General features: G+C 39.7%; 1 protein-coding gene across 1 annotated transcript; it reads right to left on the bottom strand.

Annotated features, from left to right (window-relative positions):
* Positions 1-19,603: 19,603 nt before the first annotated feature.
* Positions 19,604-22,442, bottom strand: LOC138887134 (uncharacterized). Its single transcript, XM_070168850.1, has 3 exons — positions 22,086-22,442; positions 19,982-20,092; positions 19,604-19,852 (listed from the first exon to the last, which is right to left on the bottom strand). Exons 1-3 carry the CDS (start codon positions 22,440-22,442, stop codon positions 19,604-19,606), a joined length of 717 nt encoding a protein of 238 aa, XP_070024951.1.
* Between the last annotated feature and the right edge of the window lie 3,472 nt (positions 22,443-25,914).

The following is a 25,914-nucleotide window of genomic DNA, read 5'->3' as shown; positions in this document are numbered from 1 at the left end:
CCTCTCTCCACCCTAAGCAAGTTGAAAATAGAAGATGAGAGGATCCATAAGAACAGTATTTGCGTGCGGGGATTTGACGACGGAGGTAAAGATTCGGTTGGGGACATAGTGCTGGAGCTGACAATAGGGCCAGTCGAGTTCACAATGGAGTTTCAGGTACTGGATATAGCTGTTTCATGTAACTTACTATTGGGTCGTCCATGGATCCACGCTGCTAAAGCAGTCCCATCAACATTACACCAGGTAGTCAAATTTGAATGGGATAGACAAGAAATAGTTGTGCATGGGGAAGACAGCTTATGTGGTCGCAGCAATGCCATTGTACCAGTCATTGAAGTGGAAGATGAACAGGGACCGTGGGTCTACCAGGTTTCTAACACGATGTTGGTAGAGAATGTTCCGGAGGGGACATACATCCCAAATCCAAAGATAACCGTCACATCAGTCATGGTAGCCTATGAGATGTTGAAAAATGGTTTTGTACTCGGTAAAGGTTTGGGCTTTTCTTTGCAAGGCATCATACAACCGGTGTCTCTTCCCGAAAACTTGGAAACATTTGGTTTGGGATTCAAGCCCACTGCCGCAGACATAAGAAAGGCCAGAAAACTAAAACAGAAGGCCTGGGTCCTTCCAAAGCCAGTCCCACGTCTTTCCAAATCATTTGTCAAGTCCGGTACCAGAAGTCGCCCGGTAACAACAATTCCCAGTTCTATGATTAATCCTGACGAGGAGTTAATTGAGAGATTTAAAAAATTGTTTGATGGTGTGAACATGGTGGAAAGCGGTGAAGGTCCTAGCAACGTAGAAATTCAATTCGTTGGGCCAGAAACAAAGCTTAATAATTGGAAAGCCACTCCTCTCCCCATTCGAAGGGAGTCTTGGTAGTTTATTTTGATTTTCCTTCAGTTTGTCTGGATCATTCCAGGGTTGTAATCCAGATTTTTATCTTCCATTCTGTTTGAAGTGTGCAAACCTTGTTACATTCAATGAAATGCAGTTTCCCTTTCTTTATCATTCCTGATAGTTTTTCTTTTGTTTTTCTTTTCTTTTCTGTACAGTTCTTTTTACGTCGGCTCTAGTGATATGTCATGCATAAGGAATCCTCAGCCTAGTCTTAAAAATCAATCTGATTCCAAAATAATAGTTCGAGAAGTAGATTGTGATTACGAATCAGAATACGATGAAGATGAGGCCTTCGAAGAGATTAGTAAGGATTTAATTCACTTCGAAGAAAAACCCAAACCCAACCTGAATGATACAAAAGCCGTCAATTTAGGAGACACAGATAATATCCGAGAGACTAAAATAAGTGTCCACCTCGAGCCAAAGATCCGGGAAGAGTTAATCAAAGCACTCATCGAATTCAAAGATGTTTTTGCATGGTCATATGACGACATGCCGGACTTGAGCACTGATTTAGTGGTCCACAAATTGCCCACCGATCCAGTATTTCCTACCGTCAAGCAAAAATTGAGGAAATTCAAAACTGATATGAGTGTGAAGATTAAAGAAGAAATCACCAAGCAGTTAGATGCAAAGGTCATTCGGGTCACTCGATATCCTGTTTGGTTGGCTAATGTCGTACTTGTGCCAAAGAAGGACGGAAAGATCAGAGTATGCGTCGATTACCACAATCTCAACAAAGCTAGTCCGAAAGACAACTTCCCACTACCCAATATCCATATTTTGATCGATAATTGTGCCAAGCATGAGATAGGATCTTTTGTGGATTGCTACGCTGGGTTTCATCAGATTCTAATGGATGAAGAAGATGCAGAAAAGACGACATTCATCACGCCGTGGGGAACTTATTGCTAACGGGTAATGCCATTTGGTTTGAAGAACGTCGGGGCAACTTACATGAGAGCAATGACTACAATATTTCATGATATTATATATAAGGAGATTGAGGTATACGTGGATGATGTGATCATAAAATCAAAGCATCAGGCCAACCACGTTGGGGATTTGAGGAAATTCTTCTTGAGACTTCGCAGGTACAACCTCAAGCTTAACCCTGCCAAGTGCGCATTTGGTGTTCCATCCGGAAAGCTGTTGGGATTCATAGTCAGCTGGCGAGGCATCGAGTTGGACCCATCAAAGATCAAAGCCATCCCAGAATTTCCACCTCCGAGGAACAAAACTGAAGTGATGAGTCTGTTAGGGAGGTTGAACTGCATCAGCAGGTTTATTGCTCAGCTCACGACAACTTGTGAGCCTATTTTCAAATTGCTAAAGAAGAATGCTGGACTGATGAGTGTCAAGAAGCATTTGATAAGATAAAAGGATACTTGTCAAACCCACCCGTGCTGGTTCCACTAGAACTAGGAAGACCTTTGATTCTTTATTTAACAGTCTTAGAAAATTCATTTGGCTGTGTACTGGGGCAGCATGACATCACCGGCAGAAAGGAATAGGCCATCTACTATCTTAGCAAGAAGTTCATGGCTTATGAGGTTAAGTACACTCATCTGGAAAGGACATGTTGCGCCCTAACTTGGGTGGCTCAGAAATTGAAACATTATTTGTCATCCTACACTACCTACCTCATTTCGCATTTGGATCCGTTGAAGTATATCTTTCAAAAGCCTATGACGACATGAAGACTTGCGAAGTGGAAAATCTTGCTCACAGAGTTTGACATCATCTATGTGACTCGAACTGCGATGAAAGCCCAAGCATTGGCCAATCATTTGGCCGAAAACCCCGTCGATGAAGATTACGAGCCATTGAGAACTTATTTTCCCGATGAAGAAGTGATGCATATCGATGAACTGGAGCAAATTGAAAAACCAGGCTGGAAACTCTTCTTTGATGGTGCTGCTAACATGAAAGGAGTAGGGATAGGAGCCGTGCTTATTTCTGAAACAGGGCATCACTATCCTGTTATAGCTCAACTTCGTTTTTATTGTACCAACAATATGTCTGAGTACGAAGCATGCATTTTGGGTTTAAGTCTAGCTGCAGACATGTATGTCCAGGAAGTCTTGGTCTTGGGAAACTCGGATCTTCTGGTACACCAAATTCAAGGAGAATGGGAAACACGATATTTGAAGCTCATACCGTACTGACAATGTTTACATGATCTTTGTCAACGGTTCGATCAGTAAAGTTCAGGCATATTCCCAGGGTCCATAATGAGGTCGCCGATGCTTTGGCTACCCTGGCATCAATGTTGCACCATCCAGACAAAGCTTATGTCAATCTACTGCATATTTAAGTCCGAGATCAGCACGCTTACTGTAACATGATTGAAGAAGAACTTGATGGTGAACCATGGTTCCACGATATCAAGGAATACATCAGAATGGGGATATATCCAGTGCAAGCCACAGGGGATCAAAAGAGAACAATTAGACGGTTGGCAAATGGATTCTTCTTAAGTGGAGGAGTTTTGTATAAGAGAACACCAGACTTTGGATTCTTAAGATGCATAGATGCTAGACAAGCTACGATTGTCATGTCCGAAGTACATTCGGGAGTCTACGGACCACATATGAGCAGATATGTGTTGGCAAAGAAAATTCTCCGAGCAGGCTATTATTGGATTACCATGGAGCGAGATTGTATCAATTTTGTGCTTAAATGTCATCAGTGCCAGATACACGGAGATTTGATTCATTCTCCACCATCGGAATTGCACACAATGTCGGCATCATGGCCCTTCGTCGCTTGGGGCATGGATGTCGTTGGACCAATTGAGCCAGCAGCATCCAACGGGCACAGGTTCATTTTGGTAGCCATTGATTATTTCACCAAGTGGGTTGAGGCCAAAACATTCAAATCGGTGACCAAGAAAGCAATGGTCGATTTTGTTCACTCAAATATCATCTGTCGATTCGGAATCCCAAAGGTGATCATCACAGATAATGGTGCTAATCTTAACAATAACTTAATGGAAGAGGAATGTCAACAGTTTAAGATTACACATCACAATTCTACCCCATATCGGCCCAAGTCGAATGGAGCAGTCGAGGTAGCCAACAAAAATATAAAGAAGATACTTCGGAAAATGGTAGAAGGTTCGAGGCAATGGCACGAAAAATTACCATTTGTGTTGTTGGGATATCGCACTACTATTCGCACTTTGGTAGGTGCAACTCCTTATTTGTTGGTATATGGAACTGAAGCAGTGATACCTGCGGAAGTTGAGATCCCGTCCCTTTGAATTATTGCTGAGGCTGAAATTGATGATAATGAGTGGGTCAAAACCCGTTTCGAGCAGTTGAATTTGATTGATGAAAAATGATTGGCAGTAGTGTGTCATGGCCAGTTATATCAAAAAAGAATGGCAAGAGCATACAACAAAAGGGTGCGTCCCTAAAAGTTTGAAGTGGGTCAGCAAGTACTGAAACGTATTCTTCCACATCAGGTTGAAGCAAAAGGCAAGTTCACCCCGAATTGGCAAGGGCCGTTCATTGTGACCAGAGTATTGTCCAATGGTGCTTTATGTTTAACAGATATTGAAGGAAAATGCATAGACATGGCTATCAATTCTGATGCAGTAAAGATATATTATGCATGATTTTCTTTGGTATAATTGTTGATTGTTTGTATTTGGCATTGTTTCGAAGATTGAAATGACGAAGGCAATTTGTTTTGCTATCTAAACACTTTACCCTTTGTTTCCCCTTTTGAGCCGTATTTGTTTCTTTCATACCTCTCTTTTGGAATCAATAACAAAAGGAAAGGGAAAAGAAAGAAAAAGAGAAAAGAGAAAAGAGAAAAGAAAATAAGTGAAAAGAGAAAGTATAACAACAAGGAAATTAGTGTGAACTACGTTTGACCTAATTTCTATTAAGGATACGTAGGCAGCCTCACTGCTCGGTCATAGTAAAATAAAATATCAAAAGATCCCCAAGCAAGAGACTGGGGCAGAAGTTGTACTTGTAATAAGAAATGTGATTCCAAGAGTTGTAATTTTAAACCCATATCAAATTGTTTTGAGCCTTTGATACCCTTTCTTTCTAACCTCATCCAAAAGCCCACATTACGGTCCAAAGAAAGACCTTTCAATCAATCTTCGAGAAATGCCGAGTCGAGCAAATAGAGGTGATTCATATCAAAATAACGCTCTGGTCCAAACAGGAAAAGTAATAAAAATGAGAGAGTCTTATCGGTGAAAACCTTCGCGGGCACCATAAGGCGACAAGGAATTGAGGAACAAACAAATGAGAGAGGTTTGCCGGTGAAAACCCTTAAAGGCACTGCAAGTCGAACAAGGTCCGTAATTTGGCGGAAAGTAAAATTGGGTTGTGAAAATCTTGGAGAACAAAGTAAAACAATTGGAAAAGAGATTGGTTAAATAGACTGGGCTGATTAATTCAAAATGCATACCATGATTATTGGTGCCAGTGACTCCACTCAGATAAGTTCTTTTTTTTTCCTATCTCCAACAGTCATCCAAATTTGGATTTTCTTCTTTATTCTTAATTTCTCAAAATCGTCGCATTTCATTGCTGTTAAATTTTACTCCTCTAAAGTTCTTCCAAGGTTAGCTTTGTTCCAACAAATAGGAAGGAATGTCAAAGTATACTACCAAGATTCGAAATTGCAAAAAGCAAAATACGGCTAGGACATGCTGGAGATAATATGATGAAAAATGAGACATAGGGTGTAAGCAAAAGTGGAACCGTTGGAATGGTTCAGTAATGTCATGGGATATATACGAGTTCAAACAGAAGGGTCAGAAGTGAAAACAACAGTTGGGGATCCTGCAGTTAAGGATCAATCACGGGGTCAAAACAATCCTTTCGGCTGGTTCAAGGCAGTTTGTTGAAGCAAAGCATGGCAAAGAGAAAACCCTCCCCAACAAGAATGCCACAACTAACCACCACATTTTAAACTGACAAGATTTTCTTGATTTGAAATAGGGGCAAAGATGGCATTTGTTTCAGGAAGCACCCTGTGAGGGAAGCAAGTACCATGCAGGTTTGATCGTATAAATTCTCAGGACCCTCCTGAAAAATGGGACTTAGTTTAAAATTTAAAACAAGCATGAGTAGCAAGATCTAGTATAAATGTACCCCCAAAAGAATATAAGTTGGCTTCAAAGTTTTTATTGCTAGGATAAGATTTAATTTGAAGTTTTCAGGACCCTCCTGGAAAATGGGACCTAGGTTAAACCCTAAAACAATCATAAGTAGTAAATATAGGACAAATATGCACCAAAAGGAATATAAGTTGATTTCAAAGTTCACATAAGAGTTGTCAAGACCCTCCTGGATAATGAAACATGGTTTAAAACTGGCTTAGATAACAAGATTTAACAGAAGTCATGCCTTCAAAAGATATAGCTTAGATTTAAAATTGTCGTTTAGTTAAGAGTTGTCAGGACCCTCCTGGATAAATGGGACCTAGCTTTCAAATTCATATTAATATTTGGTAATATGCTTCAGTTTAACACTCACAGATGTGCCCAGCTACCAAACTGGGGCAGAAAACTTTCTTTTGTTTTGTCTATTTTTGTTGCAATCAGGCGTCCACCTGGAGAACAAGGAACAACAGTTGAAGTATCAACAATCAGGCGTCCACCTGGAGAACAAGGAACAACAGTTAAAGTATCAGTAATCAGGCGTCCACTTGGAGAACAAGGAACAACAATTCAAGTATCAGCAATCAGGCGCCAGCCTGGAGAATAAGGGAGTACAATTCAAGTTTCCACTTTCAAGTTCTTACTGATATTTGGTAACATGATTATATATGCCCATCTACCAAACTGGGGCAGAAATTTTTCTTTGCTTTTGTCTATTTTGTTGAAATCAGGAGCCCACCTGGAGAACAAGGGAATACATTTCGAGTCGCAACAATCAGGAGCCCACCTGGAGAACCAGGGAATGCAATTCAAATTTCAAATAATCAGGAGCCCGCCTGGAGAACAGAGGAAAGGAAACAATAGTCAAAGGAAGACATTTAAAGGGTCAGCAATCAGGTGCTCGCCTAGAGAAGAAGGGAAGACATTTCAAAGAATACCATTCAAGTCAGCCACAAAGGAACTTCTAAGGAAAATACAAGTCAACGAGGCAACATCGGTCACAAGATCAAGTTTGAAAATAAATCTTTGCAAAGAATAAATTATAGCTTAGTCTAGCTTCTTCATTTTTGTCATGGTGTAATAAGGAGGACATTAGGCAGTATCAGCAGCAACAACAGCAGTAACAGTAAAACCAGCTTTATGGTAGTCCCAGCTACCGAAACTTCCCGAACTACATTGACCTGATTTCTTTATAGCCAAGGATATGTAGGAAACCTTTGAAGCAAAGGTTCGGTCAAATCTTTCAAAAAATGCTTCCCACGGAGTGTTCAAACAGGCAAAAATCGCTCGTATCGGCTCACTTTATCTTTGCACGAAAACCCTTCGTGTTTCCGGACAAAGAGGGGCAGCTGTGAGCACGTGATATTTTGCCTCATACGAATTACTCCAAAATAATTCCCAGAATTAGGTCTTTTCTTTAATTATGTGTTATTTTAGGAATTAATGTGTGATTTTCCTAATTGTTTGCATATTTTGAGTGTATATTTAATTTATACATAAAAAATACAAAAATATAGCATCGACACGTGGAATTTGATTTTACATTTTTTTTGGTTATTTTAGTAAATTGTTGTTTTACAAAAATGAAAAAAACAAATCACAAAAAATAACGTATTCTACATTTTAGTGTTTAATGTCAAAATTTTGTTATTTGGTATTTAATTATTTGTGATAATTATTATTTAGAGTTAATTAGTATTTTTTAAGTTAATTTGGATTTTATAATTTAATTTAGGATTTTAGTTTTAATTTTTTGAAAAAAAGGAAGAAAAGAAAAGAGAAAGAATTAATAAAAGATAAGAAAATCGGAATTGGGCCAAGTTTTAATTTAATTCTTCAAGCCCAAGTCAAATTCTCCCATACCCATCCAAAACCCGAAACCCGTTTTCCCCAGATCCGACCCGGATCCATCTCTTAAATTAACCTAGAATACACTAAAGAGAGGACCAGCCGCAAAAGACCCATCACCCCACCCCCTCGGCTTCGTCTCCTTCAAGACCCACCCCTCCCTGAAAAGAACCAGTAGAACACTGCTCCAAGACCACATTTTCTTCACAAGAACAGACACGCATATACTCACGGGAGAGACAGAAAATCGGGACAAAGGGAGAGGAGAAAAGTTCTAAAGGGACTTCGATTGAGGTTTGGTTCTGAGTTCGTTCGTCGATAGGAGATTTCCGTTGCCAAGTCGAGTTTCGCCAATTGGTTCGCGGTCTCAGCTGCATTCTGTTGCTTTATTGTTGATTTCCTTCAACTTTTCTCCATTGTATTCATTTGGGGAGCATTCGAGCTAATTGAAAGTCCATTTGAGTAAGTGTTTTAGGATACGCTTAGAGTGTTTCAACATGGTAGGATTATATGCTCCTCGTTGATTTCCATCTGGTTTTGAGTGTGATTTTTTGTATCATGGACAAATATATACTTGGGTCTTAAGTGGAATACGCTAATTTTTTTCTGTTAAGTATGAGCATGAAGCGGGTTTAATTGTTCTCTCTATGTGATTTTCAGTCTACGGTTTAATTTGGTCAACTTAAGGTTGATGGATTGTTCTTATTATTGCCAAGATCAGTTTAATCTTCAAATATTTAATTTCATGTTTAGTGTAGTTAAATATACATTTATATATGTTGCTTTAGGATCTTCATGTTAGGATATCACGAGATTAGTGATCTTTGTCAAAGTTCAGATGCCCATTTTTCCTTTGCTGCTTGATAGCTCCATCCTGATAATTGCTTAAGTTGGTTTTCTTGTTTAATCAATTGGTAGTACTAGTTAGCTTTCTTGGAATGTATATTTGGCTTAATAAGTACGTTTTCAAAAATTGGCAAGTGTTGAAGGAGGAGAAAAGTTACTGAATTCTTATTATTTTCCATTTTGGTTGTACCCTGGGGCTACATAACATGGTCCAAATTTCCTCCTTGGTTTGAAGCCTGATCATGCTTAATTCCATTTCTGATTCATTGGTGTTGATCTGTTATGCTTTCTTCATTTTACTAGTAGTATCAAAATTTTGGGCAAAGTATACTGAGTTTGAGTTTTTAATTGGTTGCTAGCTACTGCTGATTTCTGTAAGCTCTTGTTGAAAAATTCTTTGCAAGCTTGTAATCACATTGAAGGTTGTCGATTAAGCATAGACTAGAATAACTTCTGGTTCTGAGTGTAATTTTGGTTTCAAGTTTGCATTTTGTTGAGAAGCTGAGCGTGGAGGGTGTTGAACTAAGTTTAGGAGATTTAGTTGTCTAAAAGGATTCAAATTCCAACTGTGGTTGAAAGTAATCAGAAAGTCTTTAAAGATAGCCTAAGAATTGTTTAATAAAAGGGATTATCTACCTAACCAACTAAAGAAGCTTCTAGTAGTGGTAGGGTTTAGATTTCACTATTGAAAAATTTAATTCAATAAGGTTTGAGTGGAATCAACTTTTAAAATGTTGAAAGGCCATTTTGTGAATGAAAGGGCATTCTCCATTGCCTATTTAAGGAGTTCATAGATAGAGAAAAAAAGACGAAGATAGAAACACAAGAGTGAGTCAAAAGAGACACTAGAGAGAACAATATAGAAAGGAAAGAGTCCAAAGAGGGAAAGAAAAAAAAATAGAGCTGAAAACAAGTTCTAAAATCAAGAAATGAGATTCCATATCTGAGAATCATAAGCCAAGAAAAATAGAAAGAAAATTGGAATTTCCGATGAAGATTTGAAGAGAAATAATTTGAAAAATTCGATTTCTTTCTTTCTGGGCTTCGAAAAGTTGCTCTTGAGCTGTGGAATAGCTGTATCGTCGATGTTGTTGGTGCAACCGTACTGAGCTCTGTTTGGTTTCGATTTTGCCTTTATTTGGCCAACCTGTTGGTGATTTCACTGTTCAGCTAGGTCAGTTCTTAAATTCCTTGTATTATGTTTTCGTTGAATGATTGACAATCGGGCGAATTCCAATTAACTATTTCATATATGCCAAAGTTAAGAATTCTGTTACTTTAATGTGCCATGAATGTATATTTTTAATTTGATTGGAACGTTTAAATGACTCAAAAATGAGATGTTTTATGTGAATTACTCATTTCATGCTCTCAATTAGGACATTGTTGTTAGTTGTGAGTTTTTGATTGGTTGGATTTGTAACGTCAAAGTTAAGAGATATGCTCTAGGAGTAGTTCATATGCTGCTGGTAAGTTATTGTATGCAAATTTGACATTAACTGACTCTCAACGATTTCAAACATCATTTCTATCCTAGTTCAGTTAGGAAGTCCGTCACTGGCGGATGGATTTTGAATTGAGTTTCGTCCGTAGGAACAGCTTCGCATTTTAGTCTTGAAAATATTCTGTCAGGTTCAAAGCGATCCATAGTTGCTGCAAATTAGCTCCAAGACAGATGCGTTACTGCTGAAAATCAGCCGTGAAAACTCTATTTTTCTGACACAGAATCCAATTCTTAAAGCTACCTTAAATCACTCCAAAATCTAGCCATAACAAGCAGTAAAACGCAGCAAAACCTGCTGCAAGGCTGCCGAAAAATAGCTCCAAAGCAGGCCCAAATCAGCGCCCCAGAAATGCTGAAAGCAGATCGCCAAAATACCCCCAAAATAGCCCAGTAACGACCTAAAATACAACCCTGCTTCTTGGTGGAAATTAGCTACAAAACAGCCCCCAAACTACTCAATAACGAGCTCATATCCACTCCAAAAATGCAGCAACACCAGCTGCGAAGATCAGTTGCAAATCAGTCCAAATACTACATCAAATTCCACCCCAAAATAGCAGCAAAAACAGCTACAACACAGCCCCCCAATACCACCCATTAACCACCTATTGTGGCCATTTAATACCACCAATAACTTGACTCAATCCAAGTTCTTAATCTTTTAAGTTTTGGTTTGTTCTAGTTTTTGGTTCAAGGTCGTTGTTAAGTTTGTGGTTGACCGATTCTGTTCTATTAGAAGTTCCGTGTTTCGCCTTTTGTTTGGAGAAAAATCAAAACTACCCGAATTCCTTGTATCATTGCATCACCAGAAGTTCTTGCATCTAAATAAATTTTCAGCAATCAATGTCCACCTCTTACGGCTCATTTTTTCATATTCTCTCATTCTTGTTATTTAAGAAATGCTTGATTAGTCTATTTCATGGCATTGGAGTGTTTTGTTAGTCAGATTTCTTCATAATAGTTTCTTGAATTGGTGTTTTATATTTTACTCCATGACAATGAAATACTCCATGAATATATGAAGAAAGTACGTCAAAAAGGTTTGTAGTACAAGCTTGTTCAATATAGTAAATAGAAAGGATCAGTTTTTCTGTCATCATGTTACCTTCTTTGCTGATCATATTCTGAAATTACGCTTGTTAATTTGATTTGGACACTACATAAGTTAAAAGAGTTGATGACAAAGTTATTTTAGTTGATTTTTTTGAACTAACAACAATCCTAAACTTAGGAAATAACTAATTCATGAAAATCGTAGCTTGTTTTAGGCACGCTTTATCAAAAATTACCTTCCTAAACTCGGGTGTGCATTTATGTGGCCCAAATTCAAATCTCAACAATGTTAGATAAAATATGTCGCGGATCGCGGTGCACTTTATGCGACATGATTACGGGTTCCAGAATTAAGACCAACGTATGCGTTCGCGCAACGTTGGGCAAAACATTCTTAATCTTAATAAAATATCGTGGTTGCGTACATGTTCGCATGACATAATTACGATTCTAAAAATAAAATCAAAGTATGCGTTCACGCAACTTTGGCCAAAATTTCTTAATAATAATAAAACATTATTAATTGTGGACACGTTCGCGTGACATGATTCTTGACGCGCCAAAAATGGGTACACATACGGGTGACCCATTTAAGGATAATTTTCTTAATTTAAAATGCGGTAAAAGGTAAATTCACATAGGTTCTAAAATCAGTAATTAAACAATTTAGTCAAGCCAAGTATAATCAAAGCGACCGTGCTAGAACCACGGAACTCGGGAGTGCCTAACACCTTCTCCCGGGTTAACAGAATTTCTTACTCGGATTTCTGGTTCGCGGACTGTTAAACAGAGTCAATCCTTTTCCTCGATTCGGGATTTGAACCGGTGAGTTGGGACACCATAAATTATTCCAAGTGGCGACTCTGAATTTTAAATAAATATATCCCGTTTCGATTGTCACTTTAAATTGGAAAAAACTCTCTTACACCCTTTACGGGGTGTAGAGTAAAAAAGGAGGTGTGACATCTTCTACTTAATTTTTATAAATAATCTACCTAGATTTTCAATTCCAGAATAGTGAAAGCATATATCTAACTATTTCCGATCTCCCAAATTTACTAACACATGGAAACACTCCAAAATGATAGTCGACTTTTACATTTTATAGAATATATGTATTTTGATTTCTTAAATAATTTCAAAACAAAATTTCTAATACACAAAATGTTCATCAAAACACTATGAAATTTACTAACACTAGTATCAATCTTTAATAAATAATTTTCTCACTAACTAAACATCGAACAAAAAGTTCAGAAAAAATTGACTAACTTTCCAAGACATTTTGGGGAGAATGACTTCCGTGACATTGTATTTCTTATTTTGAAACATTTTCTTTGTTACAGTACATGATTTAGATTAGGGATAGCCAGACAGGCATCACGCGGCGAAGGTGTCTTCCTATCGGTCAGATTTCATTCTAAGATCCATCTTTGAAGTTTGAACGTCAAAAGCCAGTATTAGATATATTGTGGGCACACACTATACAATTAATAATGTAACTTGGTTTTCCTTGACCAAGTCCATAGTGCTAAAATAGGAAACACGTATCCATTGATAGTATAAATGAGTTTTTAGACAATCAGCGCAATTATAAAAGATAACTCGTTTTATTTTTTTCAAATTACTAATTGAACATTATTAACAATTATCTTTAGTAGAGTACATTTTAATGATTTGGTAATGTATAAATTAAGACCAACAAGAAAAGCTGGACCCCTAAATGGACCAGACTTATAATCTAATGGTATGGTATTGGTGGAAGTTTCTAGGGCATTTGCATTTATACCCGTTTTTTAGGTCACATTTTAACTTGTGCTCGCTTTGCAAAAAAAATTACAAGCGTACCCATTTTTTCGTGCAAAGGCAATAAAGTAAAACTTCAGCATTCTAGTAGACAGGCCTGAAGTAGCAAAGGCAATACGCTGAAGTTTTTTTGTCCTGGATAAGCTTTTTCAAACACTTCAGCAGAAGATGCTGAAGTTATTTAGTTCATTTGTAAAAGCTTCAGCAACTAGATTCATTAGTTTTGTCATAAAGCTTTTTCAAAAACTTCAGCAGAAGATGCTGAAGTTATTTAGTTCATTTGTAAAAACTTCAACACTAACTAAGCTGAAGTTTTTTTTGTCCCGGATAAGCTTTTTCAAAAACTTTAGTAGAAGATGCTGAAGTTATTTAGTTTATTTGTAAAAACTTCCACACTAAATAAGGTGAAGTTTTTTTGTCCTGGATAAGCTTTTTCAAAAATTTCAGCAGAAGATGCTGAAGTTATTTAGTTCTTTTGTAAAAATTTCAGCACTATATAAGCTGAAGTTTTGAAAAAGCTTATATAGTTTTTTAACCCATACAATCACTATATTGGATCTTCATTTCTTTTCTTCTTTATGAACGTTTTTATGGAGCAAATCAGTAATTACATTAGAAAAAAGTGCCTTCGGTGGAAATAAATTAAATAATCATAAAGTTTTAGTGATATAAAGTGAAACTATTACTTTAACCCCACAGATCAATTCATTTGATTCAAAGAAAAAAGGATTACATAAAAAATGCGAAAAAAATTAAAAGAAATCGTGCAGCTTATGTTAGTTGATTCATTGTTATTGATAAGTCGTAACAATGAAGACCAGATGTTAACCTATGTTATCGTACTGAAAATATCTTAAGAAAATGAAGGACGAGAAGGATGAGGAGAAAAGGGCTGAAATTGTTTAAAAAGTGGGTACAAGTTAAAACTTTTTTTAAAAAATAGGTATAAATTAAATGGGAGCGACCAAATAGAACGTCTCATGCAATTTTTACAAGTTTCTCATACAATGTGTGAGTGGAACTCTTTGTCCCCCTCTACCCTTCCTTGATATGGGGGAACGCCCTATTTTGGATCATTATTTAAGTCGTACCGAAAGTTATTCTAAAAAAATTATTTTACCCACTTTGGACACTACTTCAGATATAAAGTAGCATAATATACGTCTAAAGTTGTGGAATATAGAGGAAAACGTCTTAAGTGCATACTAAAAATTAAAATGGCTGCACTTAAATTCGTCTTTAGTGCAGTGCAACCAATATTTTTTTTTTGGTATGCACTTAAGACATTTTTATCTGAAGTTCAGATGTATAATATGAATTTTTTTACCTAGAAATAGAAATTTGTTTTTCAAATTTCAATAATCCAAAATACGATTAAATGCCCAAATTTATTCCAAAAAGTTTAAATTTAAAATATAAATTTAAAATATGTATGTATATATATATGTATATATATATGTATGTATGTATGTATGTATACGGTGGAAATCGACGGCTCAATTTCACAGGCATCAAGGCATCTCGAGGGCTTCCAGTGATCGACTCCGAGAATTCTCAATGGCCGACTTCGAGACAGTTCGACTTCGAGACAGTTCGACTTCGAGACATTATAATTAATCACCGGCCCCGAGACATTGTGAATAATCGGTCTCGGCAGATCAAGGTGGAGTTTCCAAGGCACGTGCATATGGCAGGTCAAGTTTAGTGGACTAGCCCAAAAGGCGAATCAAGGCACTTAATGGCTGTACCAGCCTCATATCTTTGTAATTAATGTGTTTGTACTATGCTGGAATTCCCCCTCATATATAAAGGGGATCCTTATTATTTTGTAAATACTTATTGCTCCATACTAAATATACTTGAACATTCTCTCTGCTCTCTAACATATTCTCTTGATCTCATTACTTCATTTATTGCTCATATTTATTGTGTTCTACTTTAAGTTCATCATTTATTGCTTATTATTGGCCATAAAGAGCTGTCATTGATTTATTTATAACTGTTAGTCTTCATCGACCACCCTCGATAGCTTCCAGCCGAGCTTCAGACTCGACCCCAAGGCCCTCAAAGAAGCAAGCTCGAGGCCCCGATTGACAACGATTCGGTTTGATTAACATCTCGTTTCTAAGTTCTTTTCTTGATTCCAAGTACTTCACATAGCATCAACTGCCTAACAACTAAATAGATCACATATTTTTAGAACTGCTAAATTAAATTTAATTGCTATTACCATTTTCATGGTAAACAGTTTGGCGCCCACTGTGGGGCTAAAAATAATAGTGATTATTTTCTTGCTGGTTTAACTACATAACACAAGTTATCTTTCACACCTTTTCTCACCCAAGATCTTTGATTCCAGGTCAAAATGTCTGACTCAGTAAGCAACAATCTCGAGAACCATGGAGAAAATGGTGTGGACATTCCAGGTGTTGGTGTACCGCCACGAAACCCTGAGAATGCACCAGAACCAATTCCCGTGGACGCGGTCTCACGCGATGCTCAATACATTGACGTAAGCTCCAACACTAACATGAGCGTGCACGAAGGATACCAACAAGAAGCTCAGAAAACCTTGGCTAGGGAAGAACGGGAGGTTAGCCTTCACATTATTTTTGAAATGTTACAGGCACAACAGCTAGCGATTGCTCAACTGCAAAGTTACCAGAAAACTCCCAGCATGGTGGCGCCGGGGACGGCTCCCCCAGCCGAGCAGGTACCGAAGAGATCAAGTGACAACGGGTTGGTAGTCGACCCCGCCATCGTAAAGATGCTTGAGGACCTCACAAAGAGTATCGAACCGGGCGAGAAGAAGATAGAAGCCAATGACAAAAAGGTCGAGACCTACAACTCTAGGGTTGACCAAATCCGGGCGCACCCCCGATCCTGAAAGGTATGGATTCGAGGAAGTTCATACAAAGGCCGTTCCCAGAGGAAGCGACTCCTAAACCCATCCCAAAGAAGTTCAGAATTCCAGACCTTCTGAAATACAATGGAACCTCAGACCCCAATGAGCACGTTACTACTTACACCTGTGCAGTGAAGGGCAACGACCTAAAGGACGATGAGATCTAGTCCGTCTTGCTAAAGAAGTTCAGGGAAACACTCTAAAAAGGGGCCATGATGTGGTATCACAACCTAGCTCCTAACTCTATAGACTCATTTGCCATGCTGGCAGATTCTTTCATAAAGGCACATGCCGGTGCCATCAAAGTAGCAACAAGGAAATCTGACGTCTTCAAAATCAAGCAGAGAGAGAATGAGATGCTGCGACAGTTCGTATCTCGCTTTCAAATGGAACAAATGAAACTACAACCAGTCTCCGACGCCTGGGCAGTATAGGCCTTCACTCAAGGTCTGAATGAGCAAAGCTCGGTGGCTTCAAAACAACTAAAATAGAATCTGATTGAGTATCCCGCCATGACCAGGTCAGACGTTCACAATCGATATCAATCGAAAATTAGGGTTAAGGACGACCAACTAGGAGCCCCCTCGGGCTCGGTATACCCAAGCAGGCTTCTGGCGAAGGAGCCAAAGCCAAACAAAGAAAGGTACCAGCCATACACCAAAGACAGGAGAAACACCCCGAGGCGTAACATACCCCGCATTGATCAAAGAATGGATCGAGGCCAGAATCCTCAGGGACTCGACAATAGAACTGGGTTCGATAGGTACACAGGACTGACGTAAGTGCCTCACTTGTCGGAATACAATTTCAACATCGATGTATCAAACATCATGTTCACCATCAGTAAAATCAGAGATACCAGGTGGCCAAGGCCTGTACAATCGGATCCTTCACAAAAGAACCACAACTTAGTGTGTGAATTTCACAACACACGGTCAGAGGACAGACGATTGCCGACAACTCCAGGAAGAGGTAGCCCAACTACTCAGCAAAGGTCACCCCCGGGAATTCCTCAGTGACTGAGCCAAAAATCTGTTCCGGGAAAGAGAGGCGACCAAAAAGAACGAAGCACATGAGCCGCAACATTTCACCCATATGATCTTTTAAGGTATCGGTTCCCTATAGGAGCCCACGGTCAGGAGAACGAAAACATTTCTCACTAGGAAAAAGCAAACTCGAGGCTCTATCTCAGCCCCATAACGACGAACTGGTAACTTCTTTTCTTGTGGATACATTTCAAATTAAAATTGTGCTTGTGGGTTAAGGTAGCTCGGCCAATATTATCAGGTCGAGGGTGACAAAGCAGCTTGGACTGCTTGACCAAATTATGCCCGCCCCTCGAACCCTCAACGGATTCAACACGGTGACCACAAGGCTTATTCTCGGCTGTTTTTGAATGAACAAACAAAGGGCCGTACCACATCCTTCGAGCGGATAACTAAAGGCCTACCGAGGTTCAAAGCGCCATTGCCACTAAGGTACAACCATCTCCCATTTCAAGTTGCACCTTGTACTCACCTTTATGCAGGTGCCCAACTGAGACAGTCGAAACGTTAACCCAACTTGAAGACCTTAAGGTTTTAAAGCATCTATTGCACTCTTTTCCTTAGACCGAGTTTTTATCCCGAAAAGGGTTTTACCGGTAAGGTTTTTAAAGAGGCAATAACTATATGCTACATAAGGAAGATCAAACAAGTATTCAAAGGCTTCTTTTGCAATCAACTTCGAATATTGGGGGGCATCCCCCCGGAAGGACACCTATACGGAGAAGCCAAGATACGCCAAATGAGGTCTCGACAGGAAAATAATGTACCGGGCCAAACAGTCTAATGAACCGTGTCCGTATAGAACAACTAAGCCTTTAATATCAAAGGCATGTATGTTTGTGCCAAGTAATCGAAGAATATTTCCCAAAAACGCCCTGAACACTCGGGGACTAGCGTCAACAACTCGAAATAGTATGACCCCCGGGTCGGAGCTTCAAACTTGTAAGCCCTCAATGAGGCAACATCAACATCGCAAAGTGGCTCCAGAGCCAAAAATGTCCCAAACACTCGGGGATTGGCGTAAAAAATGCAAGGACACATGACCTCCGGGTCAGGAACTTTGAAATCGTAAGCCCTTAATGAGGCAATACCAACTTTACAAGTAATGGCTCCCGAGTCGAGGAATCCTCTACCACTCGGGGACTACCGTCAATCGCCATCTCCATCGACTTATCAACCCCGGTCTCGTAAGACCTACATAAGGCAACAACAATATCTATAAGACCTCAAGCAAGGCATAAACCATGCTTGTACCAAGTATCCAAAACTGTAAGAACTCAAAGGCATGTAAAACTTGTAAGACCTTATTAAAGGCATAAACCTGATCTCAAAGTTTAGGCTATATATCGAACTTGTAAGACCCTAAAAAGGCATACCCTCGATATAGATGTCGATACTACTTCACTCGGGACTTAAAAGCTTCGACCAAACACAAATGACTCCGGTCACAAGGCTGTACTAGCCAAACTAATGCGACTCAAGAAAGCCCAACCGTCGATATAAAATCACAGGCCTTCAATTACTTCGAATATTCTTCGAAAGGAACCGGTTAAACAGGCTACCCTCAATATAGGCAAAAGAGCTTCGACCATGTCAGCTCCTAAGCACTGGCTTTGAGATACTCAGCCTCCGAGCCAAACCTCCTGAGGTGCTCGATCATCGCCACATAATGACTCACAATCGAGGTTTTTTATTAAACTGTCGAAGAGTCGGGCAAACACTATTTCAAAAAATCCTTATCGAGGGAAAAAAAGCCTACATAAAAGGTCGTATCGACACAAGGCATAAGAGCCACTGTCGCCATACCACATACATAAAAGTTTGCATCGACTCAAGGCGTAAGAGCCATTGTCTCCAGCCCACATAAAAGGTCGCATCGACCCAAGCCATTGTTGCCAGCCCGCACAAATTCAAAAACTTGAGGGTCGAATGAGCTCAAGTCGAAACCCAATTCAGAGACTGAACCCAAAATAGTTAACTAAATATGCCTAAGAGCAAAAACGTAAGAGCCATTGTCGCCAGCCCACATAAAAGGTCACATCGACCAAGCGCATAAGAGCCTATGGGCTAGCCTAATGAGCCTCAGGGACATACCGTGAATCTAAGGATTCCTCTCAAAGACCAGTTCATCTGGCTAGAATCAAGGCAAAAAGAAACACAGAAGATACAAAACCACGAGGTTTCCTCTTTATACATACATCTGAAAAAATACAAGCTCCATTTATAGCATATTTTGAAAGTACTATATACAGAAAACAGAGAAGGAAATATACGTCCCCTTTGGGGACTATGGCCCCACGGCCCCTTCCTCGCCATCCTCGGCATTGGACAGAAGGAATTTAGCATCGTGTTCTTCCGCCTTGGCTTGCTTGATCTCTTCCGAGAGGTCGAAGCCCTTGGCATGAATTTCCTCGAGGGTTTCCCTCCGGGATTTACACTTCGCCTACTCTTTACAATTGATCTCACGATCAAGAGCTTTCCTCAGCTCAGCTCTAGCATCGGCAACGCCCTTCAAATAGGCCACCACTTTCTGGTCAGCCCTAGTGCGGCTCATTACAGCCTCAGCTCAGGCATTCACCACCTTGGCCTTCGCCTTCAAAAGCTCGGACTCGAGCCTTATGATCATATTCGCTCGGAGAATCATTTGCATGAGCATTCTGGACTTGCACCTCGAGGGTAGAAGCATTAGCCAAAACATTCTCCTTGGATGCAACATGGGCATCTACCTGAGCCTTCAACTCGTTAAACTCACGTTTGGCCCGCCCAATTTCGCCCCAAAGTCGTTCCAGCTTCTCCGTTTTGATCTCCAACTGACATATCGAAACATTAATCTCCGAAAATGAAAAGGGGAGCATACATCAACACGAAATATAGGTTACCTGTCTTTCAAAATAGCTTTCGCAGTTTCGACTTTGATCCGCCTCACACTTCAGGTATACCAGTTCACTTTCCTTTCTCGCACAAAGGATCCTAAGGGATTTCTCCCTGTCCAACGCTTTCCGCAGCCTGGCCTCATGGTGAAGCAGCTCGGACTTAAGCTTGTCAAAGGCCTACAAAGGAAAATTCAATAAGAAAGGAAGGGCGCAAAACCAAGATAAGCATATACCGGCTACCAAAGCTTACCATAAAGCCAAATTGTTGAGCCTCACCAAAAACCGAGCCAATGTCCTATGGCCTAGTATCCCCCGAAGCGCCTTTGGTAGAAAAAAAGGAAGGCGCCGCATGACCCTCGTTCCTCGAAGTACCTTCGATGGGAACGGGAAATGTTCTTTCGAAAACAGAGCCTCCAAAGCTGGAAGATCGACCGACTCATCTCTTTTGAACCTCAAAAAAGGACTCGCCCCGCCGTGAGCATCCTCACACCTCGGAGACTCTTTTCATTTATTATTGATCCTCGACCCTGAGATCGGCAGAGTCTACTCCTCCCTCAGGGGGCACGGCCTCATATCGGAAAAATCTCCAACACCTGTGGAGGCAGAGTTAGTGTGCTAAAAAGAAAAGTACCTTTCTAAGGAAATAAGCCACTAAACGCCTATCGTGATGCTTTGCCTCTCATATCCCCTTGGACAGGTCTCTCCACCTGCGCTTATCATAGGTCGAACAAGCTACCAGCTTGCGGGACCATTCAGCCAAATCAGGGACCTTATTCGGCAACCAAGGAATCGCTACAAAGAATGAAATAGAAAGATGACTTTATGGATCCCACCTCCACTATGGACAAAACGATAAAAATACAGGTATGCCACTTACATGGGAAATTCCATTTCTCAGGAAATGGCAAAAACTATCCATGGATAATATCGACTGTCCGTGCTCGAACGAAGTGGCTCATCCACCCTTGGTTCTCTTCCTCTTTATCGTTTATGGTAGGGGACCGAGTGGATCGACGTTGCATAGTAATCAAGCCCTGGTAATGCAGCGGCCGATATAACCTAACAAGATGGCTGAGGGTGAATTCGAGCCCGGCCTTATCCGCAAAGTACCTTATTAACAGCACTATCTTCCAAAGGGATGGGTGATCCTACACCGGGGTAACCTGATATCTCCTACAGAATTCAAGCACGACCCTGTAGGGGACCCGATGTAAAAGGATGCGTATACACGCTCAAAAACCCCTCAACATGGGTCATGATACTCTCCTCCGGGGAAGGTACCTGCAGTACCACTCCTTCTCCCCATCCGCAATCTTTTCTAATCATCTCGAGGTGATCCTCCCTTATTGAGGAGATGAAACTCGATGCATGCTCCCGATGCCTTTGAACATTGGGAGGTCTCTCCAACGTAAAGTCTCTCCTCGAGACAAAGCACCTCAAGGCCCGCTCACCGGGTAGCGACGGTGTACCACCGACCGAACACGGAATAGAGGCAGAACTCCCCTTTCCTTTATGGGCGGATGTCGACGTAGCAATCATGGCTACGGTAAAATAGGAAGAGGAGGATGAAGATTTGGGCAAAGGTTTTGAGTTGAAACGACGGGAGGACTAGTAGAAAGAACAAAGTTCTATGGAAGAAATAGTTAATCAGAGTAGTAGAATCTCCATTTGAGAAGTAAGCAAGTGAATATATAAAGGCAGGCAACGACTGCTCGCCTACTCAGAAGACCAATTAATTCTGGCCATGACAGTGTCACATTTTTTGGGAAATGTACTGGTAGGACTACCCGGGGGGTCCCATTATCAGGTCGCATGAAAGTTGTTATCACGCAAAGTTCGGGAGGTATCGAGACCTCGAGGTTTTCCTGCTATCATAAGCATCGGCCCCAAAGGAGCCATCGACCTAATTTTAAGATAGAACCTGATCTCGGGGGCCCCGATTACTCCAAGTACGAGCTCCAAAGAGCTAACATAAAAATTCAAAGGATAACTCCGCAAGAACGATAGAGTATAAAGAATGGAAAGACTTGAAGCATAAAGATTCTCCTGCATTGCCAAAAAATATATTTACGTGGGGCGTCTTTACAAGACTTGTTTCCCCGGGAGTACATACACAAAAAGAAAGAAGAAAAGCAAAGACCGCGCATGCCTACTCTTCATCGCCACTAACCTCCGAACTATCTCTGGGACCTTCATCCAAAGCGACTAAGAGCGCCCAATTTTTCTCCGATTCTCGGGCCTTCTCGATCTCAGTTGAGAGATCGACACCTTTGGCACTGGCTTCCTCTAAGGCTTGCCTCCTAACCTTTGCACTAGCGTGAGCGACAGCCCGAATCAGTTTTTGCTTGGCCTCCACCGATATACTTCGGGCTATTTGATTCGCAGTGGCGGCGTCCTTCAATGGCACCGGCCAAACTTTTCTTCCTCTTTTTGCCTTTGTCAGCATAAAGAATATGGGGAAGAAATGCAAAAACATAGTGAAAGCGGCAAGACAGATTTTACCATGGTTCTTGGTGACCCACCACATTTTGGCCAGGTCAGGCCAAGACCGCCCAAGATATGGGAACAAAGCATCCAATCACCTGATCCATCCCGGCAGATCCTGAACCGCTTCGGGATACCAAGCGGCAGCTACAAAAATCGAGGGGAGATCATTTTTTTTGGAAGAAAGGTTAGAAGACCACAAAGCACGTTCGAAGGAAAAATACTAACGCTGTATATTCCACTTCTCCGGGAATGGCATCCTCCCGGCTGGGATGATGTCCGAGGTCCTTACTCAGATGAACCTGCTCATCCACCCTCGATCCTTGTCCTCATTAATGCTCGAGAAAAATGATTTTTTGGACCGATGGTGAAGCTTAATCAAACCTCGATAAAATCAAGGACTATACAATCTTATCAAATGGTCGAGGGTAAAAGTCACGCCCTCGACCTCATTGGAGAAGTGGCGGAGCATGTAGACTATCCTCCAGAAAGATGGATAGATTTGACCAATCGTCACTTGGTATTTGTCACAGAAATCAATAATAACTGGATCTATCTCCGGGGAAGAAGGGTTCGAAGAATCGACTGGACCAAAAGTGAATGAGTAAGTATATACATAAAGGAAACCAGCTTTTGTGGTCCATTACGCTCTCGTTAGAGCGGGGGATCTCAACCAGCACTGCCTTCCCCTATAGGCAGTCTTTCTTCACTTTCCTTATATCGATCACTATGCTAATATACCGGGACACTTGCATCGGCCCGGTGTAGACAAAGGTTTGTCGACGGTGAAATCCTTCGTCTTATCGAACCCAATATGAGTGCACTGCTCAATGATGGGTATCACTTTGCATTTTCCTTTGGATGTTCGGGATGAAGAGGCAGCCTCATCTTTCCGAGGAACTGTTTTGGAAGTTCTAGCCATGGTGATGGTAAAGCTTTTCTGAGAAAGTAGGCAAAAGATCAAGAATGGATTAAGAAAAGAATGTGAAGGGGGATGGATTTAGCCTAGAAAATTTGAAGATATTGTGAAAGTATGAATTATCAAGCGACTGATGCATTTATAGGAGCCGTGTGGGCAGCGGAAAGGATGAACCAATAGTGGGCCGTGGGCTTCTCGATAGTCGTGTTTGACAGCGACCCTTGCGCGGCTTTTTGAAGTATGGCATTTAATGCTCTGAATGGGCTGACATCATAGCGATAATGCTTATGGAGTAGGAGCTCAAAATTGTTTCCTATCACTTTGTTCTAGGAAACGCGGGGACTATCTATATACGGTGAAAATCAACGGCTCAATTTCACAGGCATCAAGGCATCTCGAGGGCTTCCAGTGATCAACTCCGAGAATTCTCAATGGTCGACTTCGAGAAAGTTCGACTTCGAGACAGTATAATTATTGACCGGCCCCGAGACATTGTGAATTATCGGTCTCGACAGATCAAGGTGGAGTTCCCAAGGCACGTGCATATGGCAGGTCAAGTCTAGTGGACTAGCCCAAAAGGTGAATCAAGGCATTTAATGGTTGTACCAGCCTCATATATTTGTAATTAATGTGTTTGTACTATGTTGGGATTTCCCCTCATATATAAAGGGGATCCTTATCATTTTGTAAACACATGTTGCTCCATGCTAAATATACTTGAACATTCTCTCTGCTCTCTAATATATTCTCTTGATCTCATTACTTCATTTATTGTGTTCTACTTTAAGTTCATCATTTATTACTTATTATTGGCCATAAAGAGCTATCATTGATTTATTTATAACTGTTAGTCTCCATCGACCACCCTCGATAGCTCCCAGCCGAGCTTCAGATTCGACCTCAAGGCCCTCGAAGAGGCAAGCTCGAGGCCCTGATTGATAGCGATTCGGTTTGGTTAACATCTCGTTTCTAAGTTCTTTTCTTGATTCCAACTACTTCACATAGCATCAATTACCTAACAACTAGCATAAAAATAGATCATGTATTTTTAGAACCACTAAATCAAATTTAATTGTTATTATCATTTTCACGGTAATATATATATATATATATATATATATATATTAATATTAATAACAAATCTAATATAAGTTTCACTCACCATTCAAACCTTCATGTTAGAGATGCTTTCAAACGGTTAATTATTCTCCAACAGTATAAATAATTAAGAAGATGAAAGGAGGAGAAGAAAAGGAAGAAGAGGAGGAGAGGCTGAGGAGGAGGCAATATATTTTATCTGAAGTTTACTAAATTGGGAATATATTAAATATATTTTAAGATGTGGATATAAGTTAAATAATAGTGTACAAATAGGGTTTGGTATGATATTCTTAGTCATCGATCTTTAAGTCCAACATAGTATCTTCTTGTTTTGAGGGATAAAAAAGATAAAGCTAACTAGAGTCCCCTCCTCAATGTTTTTATTTTAGAGGCCAACTACTATGAGCCCGTTTGGCCAAGAAACTTTTTTTAATTTTTTCCGAAATCTGTGTTTTGGTTATAAATTTGAAGATAAATTTTGAAATATTTTGAAAACTTCAAAAAGCTGTTTTTTAAAATTTTCACTCAGATCACTCATAAATTTTTTAAAAATAAGTCAAAATTATATTCATGCTCAAATACAATTTTAATTTTCAAATATCATTTTTACTTTAGAAAAAAATAGCTTTTTTCAAAATTTTACCATTCTTATGTCCAAACGCCCACTATGTTTCCGTGGTTCGCCAATTCTTTGCTAGGTGCTCCGGAGTCAAAATAATGCGCCAAACTGCCAGCCTGAAAAGCACCTACCCTTCGTTTTGTTTTTTAGCCTCTTTTTGGGGGGGGGGGGGGCGTGGGGTGCAGGAGGGCATTAGGGATAATAACTGGAATAGAGGGAATAATATAAACAAAACGTAAAGGTGCTTCAAACATGTACTACTAATAGTTATGAGTTCACCACTTATTTCGAGGAGTGGTTTTTTTAAAATTATTTTTCTCAAAAATATTTTTGGTGAAAACCGTTAATTTTTGACTAATTAACTTAAAATTACTTTTGATCAATAATTAGTGTTTGATCAATCTTTTAATAAGTGCTTTTAAGTATATATTTTTCAAACATAAAGGTGCTTCAAACATGTACTACTAATAGTTTTGAGTTCTCGATTTATTTTGAGAAGTGTTTTTCTCAAAAATATTTTTGGTGAAAAATAATTAGTGTTTGGCTAATTAACTTGAAAAATATTTTTAAACAGTAATTAGTGTTTGACCAAGTTTTTAAAAAATGTTTCGAACATATACTACTAACATAAGTCTTTCCAAAATTATGGTACAGTGAGTAAAACTCGTTGATAGTGTGTAAAATTGATTGGAAATGTAATTTAGGTTTTTCTGTACTCTCTCATCTATACCCAGAAGCAAGCCCTCTTAAACAAAATCCTATAATAATATACTTAGATGAAGACTGGGATTTTGTCAGTGCAATAAGAAAGATAAGAATAAAAAAAAAGTATGTACTAGTAAATAATATCTCTTTTCACCTAATTTATGTGAAGGT

This window comes from Nicotiana sylvestris, chromosome 3 (assembly GCF_000393655.2).
Source record: "Nicotiana sylvestris chromosome 3, ASM39365v2, whole genome shotgun sequence".
NCBI lineage: Eukaryota > Viridiplantae > Streptophyta > Magnoliopsida > Solanales > Solanaceae > Nicotiana > Nicotiana sylvestris.
This window is presented reverse-complemented; position numbering and strand designations above follow the sequence as displayed.

Bases quoted from the DNA above. Each gene is read 5' to 3' on its own strand.
- LOC138887134 (XM_070168850.1), bottom strand. From the start codon at position 22,442: ATGTGGTGGGTCACCAAGAACCATGGTAAAATCTGTCTTGCCGCTTTC. The intron at 20,093-22,085 runs GTTAGTGGCGAT...TTTCCTTTGTAG, and splicing joins GTCCCAGAGATAGTTCGGAG to GCCTTTGACAAGCTTAAGTC. The intron at 19,853-19,981 runs GTATACCTGAAG...TCGATATGTCAG, and splicing joins CGAGAAAGGAAAGTGAACTG to TTGGAGATCAAAACGGAGAA.